The 13,411-nt window shown below is 60.7% G+C and overlaps 1 protein-coding gene across 1 annotated transcript; it reads left to right on the forward strand.

The window, feature by feature from the left end:
- The first annotated feature begins 2,438 nt into the window (after nucleotides 1-2,438).
- Nucleotides 2,439-10,281, forward strand: PGF (placental growth factor). The gene is made up of 7 exons (XM_054201344.1): nucleotides 2,439-2,594; nucleotides 2,767-2,806; nucleotides 3,456-3,652; nucleotides 5,083-5,159; nucleotides 6,896-6,925; nucleotides 7,018-7,080; nucleotides 7,795-10,281. The coding sequence occupies exons 1-7, from the start codon at nucleotides 2,529-2,531 to the stop codon at nucleotides 7,814-7,816; spliced, it is 495 nt and encodes a 164-aa protein (XP_054057319.1). The 5' UTR covers nucleotides 2,439-2,528; the 3' UTR covers nucleotides 7,817-10,281.
- Nucleotides 10,282-13,411: the final 3,130 nt, after the last annotated feature.

The following is a 13,411-nucleotide window of genomic DNA, read 5'->3' on the forward strand; positions in this document are numbered from 1 at the left end:
GCTCTTGCCCCTCACCCAGAAGGCGTAGGAGGGATGGAGGTGAGCCCGTTCCCCGGCAGGGCTGCACTGTGGCCTGTTTGCAACTGGGTCTTGGGGCTGCCTGTCTCCGCCGGACTGCCAGGGCTCACCCGCAACAGGGATGTGCCATCATTCCCCCGCTATCTCCTTCCCCAGCACCGGGAGCAGGGCAGGGAGGTGGCACAGGCAGGCGGTGGCATATTCGAGGCGATGCTCTCAGCCCTCAGCCGCCGCATGGGGCTCACGGCAGGGGAGGCATCTGCCCTTTAAGGAAATGTCTCTGTTTGCCTTATGTCCCTGGCCTGTCCCTTGAGCCTCCTCTGTCCCTTGTTCCCAAAGTGCGTAACTCTGCTCCCTAGAGCCTGGTGGGAGGCGATGCGAGGGACACGCCGGTGCATTTATAGCATCGACCTCCAGCCCTGTCCTGCAGCTGGGGAAGGGTAGGCTCGGTCCCCGGGGAAGGAGCGCGGCAGAGGGGAAAGCGAGTGGCCATGGCCCCGGCCAGCTGGATGTTTCTCCCATTTGCAGGAGGATGTTGCTTGTCACAGATTACCAGTGTCCAAATATTATTTCTCTGCTCCTGTCTCTGCTCCATGCTGCCTAGAAAGGGGATGCGCATCCCAGGAATGTAAACTCTGCCCAAGGCCTCTGAGGAAATAGCTTCAGACCAGGAACAGGATTGCACTCGGCAATTAAGGGCTGGTCTCCCCAACCACATGGCTTCTGCGGGAGAGCCCTTTGCTCCAGCGCCAGAGGCTGGCCTTGTGTCTGAGAGGTGGCCCCAAGGGACCTTCCTGCAAGGACAGGCGTGAGGCCCTGTGTGGTCACGGTCTTTGCAATAACAGGATTCTGTCTGTCCAGCGAGTTGGCAGCAGCTGCTCCTCGGGGCAGCCTCTTGGTCCGGGCTCTCTGGTGGGCGGAAACATTCCCTTCACCCCCTCCACCTCAAAACCCACCCTGGGGAGATGGGAAGGTCCCCTTGGCACAGGAGGGTCCGTGGGGTAGCAGAGGGAGAGCACAGGCATGCTCCAGCCATCGCAGTGGGGATGGTACCTGCTCCTTGCTGCACAGCCAGGGGCGAGACCATGAACAGATATCGAACGCCGCCACAGCAGCCCCCGGCAGCTGCCGTGCTGTGCTGTGCCGCTGAGTGATGAACCGCAGCACACCCGGCCCCCCGGCAGGGCCGGGATTTCTGTGTGCTTATCTCTGCAGCATCTCCCTGCTAATTTGCCAGGCCCCGCTCCAGCAGCTTTCTCACACGCTCAGTGGTACCAATGCTGGGAAGCTCCAGCCAGAGCCCAGCTCCCACTGACGGCCGAGCTGCTGCCACCTGCATGGCCTGGCGGGGCTGGGGACAGGCAGCTGGCTCATCCCGCATCCCCTGGGGACAGACCCCACAGGGCTGGGGACAGGCGCTATGGGGCTGGGGACCAGCCAGCAGTGTCCTCACACCACAGGAATGGACCTCACACAGAGGTGGGCAGGGAAGTCCTGGAGCAGCCTCCCTGCTCTCCCAGGAGGACACAAACATGAATCCTGTCAGGGACACAGAGCCCGTTATTTCCCTGGGACCTGCAGCCCACGGGGGATCGTGTTGCCTGCTGGCATCTCTTCCCTTCCCACCTCCCATAGCTCCAGCTTTCCTGGCCACTGGGGCTTAAAAATAGAACAGAAAAGGCCACAGACCTCCCCTGGGGCTACCCTTGGCAGCAGGGTTTGGCCTCAGACCTTCTCCCGGGAACTGTTGTGCCCCCTTCCTTCCCAAGCTGGAGGGACCCCCCATGGCAGATAGGACCCTGGGATGGTGTCTCTGGGCCTGAGTGGGCTGGAAACGCCCTGCCAGGGCTCCAGCAGGGACTGTCTGGGAAGGCACAGGGTGGGCTTGAGGAGGAGCGGGGTGGGTGGACGGGCACAGAGTGCCTGGGTGGGGACAGGGTGAGTGGACAGGCATGGGGTGCCCGGGAGGGACGGGGCAGAGCAACAGCAGGGGAACGGGAGGGATGGATGGGAACAGGGCTGCTGGGTGGGCACAGTGGGCATGGGGCGGCCAGGCGGGCACAGGGCAGCACACGCCCACCCTGGGAGAGATGGACAGGACCCGGGGGACCCCAGCGAGCCGAGAAGCCCCGACAAAGCCCCGGTGTCTCCTGCCTCCCGGACTGTCACCGGCCACGGGCCGGCTTCTGGACGTCCCGCGGCAGCCCGACGGGGAAAAGACTGCCGGTGCGGGGGGTGGAGGCGGGGGGCCCCGGCGCTCCCGGGGGCACCGGCCGTCCCCGCGTCCGCCGGGGCCGGGCACCTGCTCCCGCCCCGCGGCGGGGCCGGGGCGGGCGGGGGCGGGGCGGCGGCGGTGAAATACGGCGGCGGAGCGGGGCGCGCTCCCATGGCCCGGCGGCGGCGGAGGCGGCACGGCGGGGCCGGTGGCCCGGCGGCGGCGGGGCGGCATGCCGAGGGCGGCGAGCCGGTAGCGGCGGCGCTGAGTCGGTGCCGGGGCGGCGGGAGCGGCGATGCGGCTGCTCGGCGCCTTCCTGCGGCTGCTGGTGGCCGGGGCGCTGGGGGCGCCGCCCGCCCCGGTGAGAGCCGGGGGGCGGGAGGGGGGTCGGAGCGGGGGCAGCCCGGCCCCGCCGATGCCGCTGCCCCCGGTGGCGGTGGCGGCCGGGGCAGCCCCTCCCGGCGTTGGGGCGGGGGGCGGCGGCGGGTCCCCCTGTGCCGCCCCCGCCAGCGCCCGCCTTTCCCTCCCTGCAGGCCCCGGAGGCGCGGGGGACCGCCAGCGCGGAGCCGCCCGGTGAGTTGGCAGCGGGCGGCCGCCGGTATCCCGGCTGGGAGGGGGCGGCAGCGCGGGGAGGGCTGCGCGCAGGGCCGGGGGGAGCTCGGTACCCCCCGGGGCCGTTATCCCCCCGGCGATGCCCGGTGGGGAGCGGGGAGCAGTGCCGGGGCTCGGAGCAGCCCGTCCCCCCCGCCCCGGACGCTTGCGGCACCGGGCAGCGCCGCGGGCGGGAGCGGAGCGCAGCCCTGCCCCGGGCTTGCCGCTTCTCCGGTGCCGGGCAGAAAGGCTCCGCTTCGGCTCCCCTCTGGCCCTCCTGCTGGGAAACCCGAGGGGACGGTTTTCTGCGGGGCTGGGCTTCGGCGCCCGCCGAGGAGGGGCGAGGGGAGACGGGGGTGCGGGGGGGAAGCGGGTGCCTGAGAAGGAGGAGACGGAGCTGGCGGGCAGGTGGAGAAAGAGCCCATCGAGGTGGCTGTGGTGGCTGTGCGAGCCGTCGCACCAGTGTGGTGATGGGCTTACTGGGGGCACCAGGGGGTCCTCTGCACCCCTGTGCCCCTGTGATGGGAGCAGGACCCCACCGCGGCTGGTGCACCTGCCCCGGCAGTGGGTCCGCTGGGTTCAGCCTCTCCGGGGTGCCTCCTTACATCCCCCCTACCCCGGTCTCTTGCAGTCCTGACCTTTCGGGAGATCTGGAATCGTAGTTTCTGCCGGCCTCTGGAGCAGCTGGTGGATGTCATTACCGAGTTCCCCAACGAGGTGGAGTACATTTTCAGACCCTCCTGCGTCTCCCTGCAGCGCTGCGGAGGCTGCTGCGGGGACGAGGGTCTCCGCTGCGTCCCCGTGGAGACAAGCACGGTCACCATGCAGGTAAGCACTGCCACTGCAGGGCTGTGGCTGCGCTGGGGAGGTGGTAGGCTACTTGCCAAGCGCCGGGAGGGTGAACTTGCAGCTTCTCATCTCCCAGACATCGTAGCAGCATGGATAACAGGGGAGGGGGGCTTACTCACAACTGCTCAAATGCACACCGAATCAGGAGGGTCTCTCTGCCTGCTCTTTGGGCTTGTCCCTGAGGCCAGGTGACACCCCTGGTGGTACTGGCCTCACTCCCTGCTTCCCTGCCCTCTCCTCTCTGCGTGGTCCGTCTGGTTGACTGCCAGCTGCCTTTCCAGACCTTCCCTGTCCTTCAGTGGGGCTGGAGGTTTCCCAGTTGCCCGTTTCCCGGTTGCCTGTGACTCTGCCTGCTGGGGCAAAGCAGGTACTGCCCCCGAATCGCAGGGAGAGGTCGGTGGTGCTGACAGTGAACTTGTGCTGGGGGCTCAAAGGGCTGCACCGGCTGCATTTCCAGTCCCCAGTGTGGGAGCTGAGGGAAGTGGGGTGGGAGATCCTGGGCTGCGAACAAGCTGCTGGATGGCTCTTCCCCGTGTGCCGGGCAGCCGTTGTCCTCACACTGCAGCCCTTGTGCTGCGCTGCTGGAGGGAGCAGGGAAAAGCTGTGGTTTGCTGTGGATGACAGACTAGAGAGTGCCTGCAATAAATCACCAGTGATTTTGGTCCCTCTGGGGTTGAAAGCATGTTGGAAGGCAGGGTGGGAGTCTCCAAAAAAACTTGACTGAGGTGGAGCAAGAGCCTGACAGGAACGGGAGGCAAATTCCCAAGCACAAGTCTCCCTCCAAGGCAGGGATCCTGCTGCCATGAGTGGGATGACAATGTCAGGCACTTCTGCGGGGGCTAGCGTGGATCACACCAATGATGGACATACCCTGTGAAGCCCCTGGATGTCCAACTCCAGCTCTGGGCTGAGCTGTGGACTGACACGTGGCAGGGCAAATCCTGCACCCCATGGGCTGGGGAGGCACCGTGGTACTGACTCCAGGCTCTGGGCTGTGGGAAAGGGGGCCAGGAGGAGGCAGCAGCAACAGGAATGGTCTGGAAAACATGACTAGCAGGATATTTCCATCGGAGACAGGAGATGTGCAAAGTGGTCAAATATGTGAAAGCTCTCCACAAAGACAGAGACAGAACAATCTCCTCTAAGGCTGGGAAATCCCAGGACCACGGCGCTTAAATTACAGCCCTGAAGACACAGGGCGGCACTAGCAGAGCCTCCCAAGCTGCTGGGGCGGCCGGGCCTGGCCGGCACTGCCTGCGTGCGGAGGTGGAGTCTCCGCTGCCGGAGGTCCCGAGGAACAGGTTAGACACGCGTCTGCCCAAGAGGCTGAGGTGTCGAGGCAGTGCCGTGGGACTCCTTCCAGCCCCCTCCTGCCGCTGGCCGGGAGGTAACCTTTGCTCCTCTTTCAGCTCCTGAAGATAAAGCCAAATGGGGAGGCACCCTACGTGGAGATGGCGTTCACCGAGCACAAGCAGTGCGAGTGCAGGTAGGGACCCCCGGGCTTGTTTTCCACCTCTGTGCCCCTTCAGCAAGAGCGACCCTGCCAGCTCACTCTGCCTGTGGGACAAGGGTGCCCTGGGGGCACCCCAGCCATGCTGCGACACCCCCACTGTCTCCGCGCTGGGGGTTGCCGGTGCTTATGGCCCTTGCTCAGCTGCAGGCAGCTCCGCATCTCTGCAGCCTGCTCCCTGCAGCCAAGGGGGTGCGTGGCATTGTCCACAGGTCTGGAGCTGCTGTGGCACCTGTGGCACCCCAGCTCTGTCAGCAGGGATGTCTGTGCCCCCTATCCTTGTGGACACCTTGGCATGCCTGGTGTGTGCGCTCCTCTGGGTAACGGAGCAAGGCTGGTGGCTCTGAGGCAGGTGTTTGGTGTGCAGCAGTGTGCCCAAGGTGGTGGCTCAGGAAGGGGCTCCCTGGCTTGGCATACCTGAGCATGACCGTGGCTCAAAGAGAAAGCTGAAGGGCTGGGTCTTGGGCTCCCATTTAAGGGAGGCTGCCTCATCCAGGACCGGGGAGCAGGGGTTTGCATCCAAGCCAACAAATGAAAGCTTAAAACATGCAGCGCTGACCTGACATGGATCAGGGATACGCAGCACTGGCCCAGGATGGATGCGCAGCACCAACCTGCCGCAAACTCCTGGCACACATTTAACCCCTCAAGGTGCTCACTGTGTCCCAGAAGTGGTGAGAGCTTGGGCAGGACGGGGCCTCTGCCCAGGGGCTGCAGTGCTGTGGGAGCAGGGAGCGACTCCGGTGCTGCCCAGAGCTGGTCCCTGCCACAGAGCTCTCCGGCACTGTCTGCATGGGGGTCCTGGCGTTTGCTTTCCATCGTGACCCCAGGGTGATTTAGTATTGCGAAAACTGGGGATTGAGGGTCCTGCTGGGCAGCTGTGAGATGTGATCTTTGCCTGGAAGAAGAGGATCCCCAGATCGGTATTCCCCTGCAGTTGTAAGAGCGGCTGTGCTGGAGCAGACCCAAGGCCCGTCCAGCTCTGGAAGCGTCTCTGGAGGATCTGTCAGTGGATGCAGAAGAGGGAATGGGAAGAAGCACATGTGTTACTTCCCCCCATCCATTTCCAGCTATTTTCCGTGCAGGGAATTTCCTGAGCCTGTTGTGGTTTTCCTACTTAGGGTAACTCCCAGGGGATCTCTTATGAGTACTTGTGCAGACAGCCTTTGAATCTGTGTAAACTTCTTGCTTCTGCAGCACCTTTCGGCTTCTCCGTAAGCCGCCTTCCACACCTTTACATGGCTCTGCTTTGAAGTTTAGCATAGGCGTGATGGATGTCCTGGCCTTGCCCCCTCTCGGGGATGCTTAAGCCAAGTATGTCGTGGCTGGTGTCTTGCAGCAGATCCCACGTGTTACTCAGGACGTTGCGTCTTGTTTAACCAGCTGAGCTATGGAAGCTGTCACTGAGAGCAGCTGAAACTGAACCTGTGCTTCCTGGCCTCATGGGCAAAATGTCACATCCCCAGGGGAGTCACCAAAGCTGACTATCCCCTGCCCCTTTCCTGTGCCTGCCTTCTCTCTGCCGACTGCAGTCAGGTCCCGGCTGAGGAGCTGATAACATGGAGACAAGTTGTATTGGGTCTGTTTTAAGCATGAATGGTAACAGGTAGCTCGTGCTGCGCACTGGGGCATCTTGATAAACCACCTCAACAGCAGCTCAAGAGATGGCATTGCCCAAGTAACCACTTCACTGTCCTTTTCCCACCCCGCAGGCCCCGGCAGGACCTGATGAGGCTGGGAAGGTAAGCGATGTCAGGGGTGGCGTTACCGGCTGGGGTTGGGGGGTCTCATCTCCCACACATCAGCCTGTCTTGTGGTACTTTCCTTTTCGAAGGAGGAGGTCCAAGGGCCGAGGTAAAAGAAGACAAGAGAAGAAGAGACGTAAAGACTGTGAACTGTAAGTGAGAAGGGGCAGGTATGGGTGGTGTCTTATTTCTTTGGGAAGAGCAGCTTCGTTAAGCCTTAAGGTCTTTACTGATGCTGTGAGGGGCTTGTGCGGGGCAGACACAGGAGAAAGCAGGACAAGGGGGGGACAGTGGGCGGCTCTGGGCAAACAGGCCTTTTCCTGAAGGCTCAATAGGTGCTCCGGGTAGTCTCCAGGCTCAGCTGCTCAAAGCTGGCCGGTCCCACCCAGGGTGGGGATGGATGGGCTGGGTGACTTGATGGTTTGTAGCTCTGTCACCATCACAGACCACGCTGGGGTTTCCTGGATCCCTGAATTTCCAGTTTCAGCCTCATCTTGCTGCCGGCTGTGTCCTTCCTGCAGTCCTTGACTAGTCGTTGTTTGGGTTACTCGAACCCTTTCCCTCCTTACATTTAGCTGACTCTCTCGAACCGCTTGCTGTGACAGGCTGGACTCTTCCTGCAGACGGTTTTGGGACATGGTGCCTGTGGCTGGCACTTTCCTGTTGTATTTCCCTGTTTTGTCTGAAGTTTGCTGCTCGGGGCTCAGCCCCATTGCCCTCACTCCTCCCCGTGAAGAGGCTGCCTGCGGTCCCTACCCCATAGTTTGGTGCTCTGGGGGCGTGGGGCAGAGTGGGTGATCCTGGAGGTCCTGGTGTCCGTCCCCCCATCCTGGCAGCACTCACCCCGTGCCGTGCTCTCTTTGCAGATGTGGCACGCCACGCAGGTAGCCTCCGCTCTGCCCCCGGCCTCGCTCCTGCCGCCTGCGTTTGAGCCAGCTGCGTTTCCCCCATGGTGTGGGGGACGTGTGGAGCCGTGTCCCTCCAAGCAGCAGTGGGGAGCAGGACTCCGGCAGGGAAGAGCTGACTGGACTCTTGCTTGGCCCTGGCGGGAGCGCAGCCTGGAACCAAGGACTCTCTTGCCCCCTCTGCACTGCTGGCAGCAGGACGAAAGGACACATGACCAGACCCGGGGCTGAAGATGAGCAGCTCAAGCAGGGTGTTGGTGTTTGAGGGCATCCTGGGGGCAACGAGGAGCGGAGCTGGTGGCCGTGCTGCTGGATCTGGCTGGGGACAGCATGATGGGGGGGGCGGACAGAGACGGATCGGAGAGTTGCAGCTGCAAAACTGCTCTGTCCTGCCAGCGCCCTGCAGCTGGGGAGGAAGGAAATGGGCAGGCAAGGCTGCAGGGCTGCGTCCGTCCCAGCCTTGGCATGGGGCAGCCCAGGAGGGTGCCAGGGAACTTGCCTGGGAAGCCCCCCTGGTGGAGAAGGGGAGGGAATTGGGGTTGCCGGGGCTCCTCGCGTACTCACAGCCACGTCCCAGCCTTGCCCTGCTCAATAAAACTGGTGGTCGGACACAGGAGCTGGCAATGCGAGCGCTCCTCTCTGCTTTCCAGCAGCTGCAGGCAGCGCTCTTCCCCATGGGCACCCAGGCTGGAGGAGGGCAGTCCTGTGGTGGCCCGGGGCTTGTCCCCAGCACCAACTCCTGCAGGACCCAAGGGGTTCCCTTGGTGCGATGTTGGAGATGGGCAACCAGCAGGTCAGGACTAAGCTGCTTCCCCAGGCTGGGGGCTACCCATGTGCTGGAGCTCAGGTGGGTACTGGGAGACCCTTGGGGGAACTGTCCTCCTCCACACCGTGACGTGGGGCTGGTACCCTCCCCCCCCGTTAACCATCCCCATCCTGTTCTCACCCCAGTCCAAATGTCTGGCTCACTGTCCCATGGCTTTCCTTCCCTGTGGCTGGGCTGATGCAAGGTTGGAGCAGCGGGGGGCAGGCTGCCCGTGGGCCTTCCCACCCAAGAAACACCCCATCAAAGCTCATATCACCCAGCATGGGGGCAGGCTGGCCTGGGAGCCCCGTCGCTTACTGGGAACATCCTTGCGGGTGTAGGGGGCTGGTGGTCCTCGTCAAGGTGGCTGTGGGTGCTGTTGCTTCCTGCTTTCCCCACTCAGCCTGGTCTGTGCCCAGGTCTGTGGGGCAGCCCCAGCCCTTGTTTCTGTGTGCCTTAAGTGGTGCCCCTGGGGCTCTCCCTCTCCCCTTTCCCACTCCTGCTGCGGCGGGGCTGGGGCTGGCTGCCAAATGTATCCCCTGCTGTGCTGTGCCCTGGAGCAGCACACGTTGCTGGAAACCCTAAGGCCAAGCTGGGCATCCTGGGCATGGGGTTAAAACAAAATCGGGGTTAAAACAAAATCAAGGGTTATTCTTGAAAGGTTCAAGCAAAAGTCTGGAGGGCAAGATGGGCAAAGGCTCTAAAGTTACCATCGAATGAGATGACCTGTGGTTTATCCTGTGCTAAAGAGCAAGAGTGGAGCCCAACATAGCAGGTGTTGGGGTCCAAGGCGGCAGCTCCTCCCCGTGTCTGACAGGGCAGCCCATAGCTGGGGCAGGATCCCTCAGACCCCTAATGCTGGTGCTGCCTGGGGCTGGCACAAGGACACGGGGACAGGGCAGGTCCTGTGGCAGTGGTACCCTGGCAGGGGAAGCAGGTGGTGCGTGTTGAGATGACGTGAACCTCCATGCTGCCACATGCAGCATGGTGTAGACTGGGTGAGTGTACCCGTGCAGCTGGATCCTGTCTGGATCCCTTTGGACCCCATTTCCACTTCTGGCATCCGCAGTGTTCTGGGGCACAGCCTATGTGGGCTCTGTCCCAACAACAGCCCATGAAGCTCCTCCTTGGCTGCTTCATGGATGAGGGGGACTCGCTGCTCCCCTTCCCGTGCCGCTTGGGGTTTGCATGGGCCACGTGGCACCCTAGCTCCGGTGGCCTGTCCTGGTCCCTGCAGGCTCTCCCCATCCCTGTGTGCCATTTCAGCCTGGCTGGTTACACTTTGAGGCTGAAGGAGGACTGTGTGCAGCAGTCGAGGCATGTGTGTGATGGTTTCTATATTGTTTTTAACAGTAGAATTTTCACTGTGGTAGTATTAAACCTTTAAAAAGGAAGTTACATAAGCCCAAGGATGTTAATTAATAAAAAAATAAATTTGTCAAGAGTGGTGATTAGGGTTAAAAAAAAAAAATCAAACAAGCTCCTGCCCAGTGGCTTTTCCTAACGGTTCCTGGTGTCGGGTGTCACCTCTTTGGCTGCTGCTGGGCACGGAGAGTTTTCAGGCAGCTCTGCCCAAAGCCCGTGGGGCCGGGCGCCTGCCTCGCACGGCTGCCCTGTGTCGCTTCTCCCCCTGCATCGCCTGAGTCCCCTGGGTGCTGCGTCTATTCTCCTCCCCTGGCATGGGGTGTCAGGGTGGACGGCAAGGATGTGGCACCACCAGCATGGGAGGTTTGGGAGTGGCATCTCCAGGTGTTGGGACTCCCTCCAGCACTGGGGGGGGGGGGTTTACTGAGGCTTCACCAGTGAGGGGAACCTGATGAGTCCCAGCAACTCTCCAAAGCTCCTGGGGTTGCTGCAGGCATGATACACCTGGGGGAGGACCCGCTCCCTCCCCTGCCCCTGCGTGTCCCTACCAGAGGGGAGAACCCTGGGGCCCCTGGGACCCTCCTCATCGAAGGGTGGCAGGGACTTCCAGCAGGACATCACGCCCAATGGTGACATGAGGGTCAGGTTGGGGACCTGCTGTCAAGAGGGGAAGAGTGGGGCTCCTGGCCTCGAGGCTTCTGGCCACCAACCATGCTCCCTCCCAAGGGGACCAGCCGCTGTCTGTCCTCCTGTGTTGCTCCCAGTTGTGCCTTTTTTGGAGGCTTACATCAGTAGCTCCTGACAGCCCGCGCTGGCCGCAGCAGATGTGTCCCCTGAGCACCCCGACAGGGGCAGCTACATCTACGGACCCCCATGTTCCCCCAGCACTGCCGAGTGGGGCCGTGGGAAGGGACTGGTTCCCTTGTAAAGGGACCAGGACAGACCCCCAGTCCCAAAGCCAGCAGGGAGCAGAACGACCCCATGCTGGTCCTCCACGGACAGGCAGCAAACATGCCCCAGCCCCGCTGCTCCCAAATCCCCCATCCTTCCCCTGCCTGTGTACCCCTCGCAGACGGGCAGCTCTCCCGCGGGAGCAGCACGCCGCTGGGTTATCAGCGTCCCTGCGCTCCCTCCTTGTGTCTCCCAGCCTTACAGAGCAAAGGTTTGTTTAATAAAGCTTTAGGAGCCAGAGCTGCAGCGAGATGGTTTAGAAGGGGAGTTTTAGGGGAGACAAAACATAAGCTGGGCTCCAGGCTGCACTAAGAACAAAACATCACGTATTTTGGGGGGGAATTACCTGAAAGGGCCGGGAGGAGATGAGCCCAGAGATGGCAGCTGATGAAGCCTTGTTGTTAACGCTGCGCTGGTAACCTCCAGCCTCCCAGACCCTGGGGTGCCAGCAGACCGCTGCCTCCCAGCAGCTTCTCTCTGTACCTGCACGTCTCCCGCGTGTTTCCGGGGCAAATAAAGATGCGCTGAGGTCCTCGCCTCTTCTTGCTTGTGACTTACAAGATTTTTGCATCCTCACAAAGCTGGGCTTGCTGCAGCCAGCAGTGTTTGCAGTCTCGGCCTGTTTTAAGCTTTTGTCAGCTCTCATGCGGCTATTTTAGGCGGTGAGAAAAAAGGGCGGCTCTCACTCCCCTCCCTCTTACTTGTTGGTGCTGGTTTTGCTTTGGAAGTTTGCACTTCCCAATAAGGGCCACAAGCTCTTCAGCAGGTTAATCTAAAAATAATCCCCCAAATTTAACGTCCTCCAAGCGGCACTGACATGGGAAACTGGAAGCCCACAGCTAAGGGCCGCTGTGCCTCGGGGCTGGTACGCATCTTCTCCCCCTGCAAGCCTCCTCCTCGCAGGCCAGTCCCTGGGGCATGTCTCCTCGCCAATGCCTTTGGCTCACTCTCCTCTGCGCTGCCCCGTGTCCCCTTCGCCTCACCGGCCCCGCAGCCTGTCTGCGCAGGGCTGAGCCACCCCGGCATCGCCCAGACTCAGCCCTGCAAAGCTCCGCCGTGGGCCCCCAAGAGGAAGCCAAACCACCATCTTCCAGCTCCTCCCTTCCCATCCAGAGGGGACACAGCTTTAATTGTGTGAAACAAAAAAAACCAAACCAACTTTAAATACCGTCCTGATGTGACTTTGAGTAACGGCCGGTTTATCTCTACAAGGGTGTTATGGTTGGAAGAACCCACAACAATTTATTGTCATTTAGACAATTATTCTATCACACGATGAGCCCTCCCCCCCCAGGAAGGGGAATCGGGAAAAACAAGGAAACCCAAAGGTTGAAATGTAAACAGATTTAATAGAATAAGACTTAATTATTAACATTAATAACAGTAAAGAACCAATATTGATCCCGATACCAATATAAAATACAGGAGGATTATTCTCAGCCCATTCCATCAGCAGGAAGCTGTGCACTCCCAGCAGGGGACAGCAAACGCCGGACACTGCCAGCGCTGCGGCTTCGGGGGGAAGAGAAGGGCTCAGGGGTTTGGGGCAAGTTCTCTGGACTGCCGCCATCAAAGGAGAGAGAGCACTGTGCAGCAAACTTTCTAATTTATATTGAATGCAACGTTCATGGTATGAAATAATGCTGTTGGCCAGCCCGGGGTCAAGTGCCCGGGTCTTGCTCCTCCTCATCCCTGCACCTGGCGAGCTCGAAAACACCGAGACCTTGAAACCCATACAATAGCTGTCTATAAAGTAAATATTTTCACAAATTCAGACACTGGAGTCTTCTAAAAGTGCAGTTTTCCCAAGCATTGGAAGAGAAATTAGTCCTGTGTCGCTCAAACCAGGACAAAGGGCTACAGGAGGTGTTGGGCAATGAACTCAACTGGAATTTTGTTCCCCTGCCAGTGACGTCCCATCACACATCTCCCTGTCACCATCCCCCTGATATCCAACCTCCTCTACAGACACCTTACACTGGGTTTTGTAGTTTACCTGTGCTCTCTGTCCTCTCCAGGCCCACACAGATCTGCTGAAGTCAGGCAGGGGAGTCCTGCTGGCAGAGTCCCTGTCCTCATCCCGGGCCCCGCTTCATTTCTTGCTTGCTCAGACTTTTCTCTTGAAGGAGGAGACTCCGGGCTCTGGTTGGAATTAAAAAACCTAGAGACTGGGGGCTTTAAACAGGCTGGGCAGAAAAAAATGGGCTCTGTTAGGTAGAGATTGGTGGGAAAAAGGAACTTGGAAGTGTTTTGAGAAGAAATCAAAGAACTAAGCACAGGGATTATGTTTGGGCAGAGGCTTGTCTCACAGAGCATCCTACCAGACCTACCCTCTGAGGCACAGCATCAGCCTTTCGCACTCCTAAACAAATGGCCTTCGTTAAGAAAGAGGGTGTTTTGTTGCTGAGCTGAGATGCCGGCACGGGATTTACTTTTCCTGTTCTGCTGTTCAAAGAT

The sequence above is a fragment of the Rissa tridactyla genome, chromosome 4 (genome assembly GCF_028500815.1).
Source record: "Rissa tridactyla isolate bRisTri1 chromosome 4, bRisTri1.patW.cur.20221130, whole genome shotgun sequence".
NCBI lineage: Eukaryota > Metazoa > Chordata > Aves > Charadriiformes > Laridae > Rissa > Rissa tridactyla.

Excerpts from the sequence above, each read along its gene's own strand:
- PGF (XM_054201344.1), top strand. The coding sequence starts at position 2,529 with ATGCGGCTGCTCGGCGCCTTCCTGCGGCTGCTGGTGGCCGGGGCGCTG. Across the intron at positions 5,160-6,895 it reads CACAAGCAGTGCGAGTGCAG|GCCCCGGCAGGACCTGATGA; the intron begins GTAGGGACCCCC and ends CCCACCCCGCAG. Across the intron at positions 6,926-7,017 it reads GACCTGATGAGGCTGGGAAG|GAGGAGGTCCAAGGGCCGAG; the intron begins GTAAGCGATGTC and ends TCCTTTTCGAAG.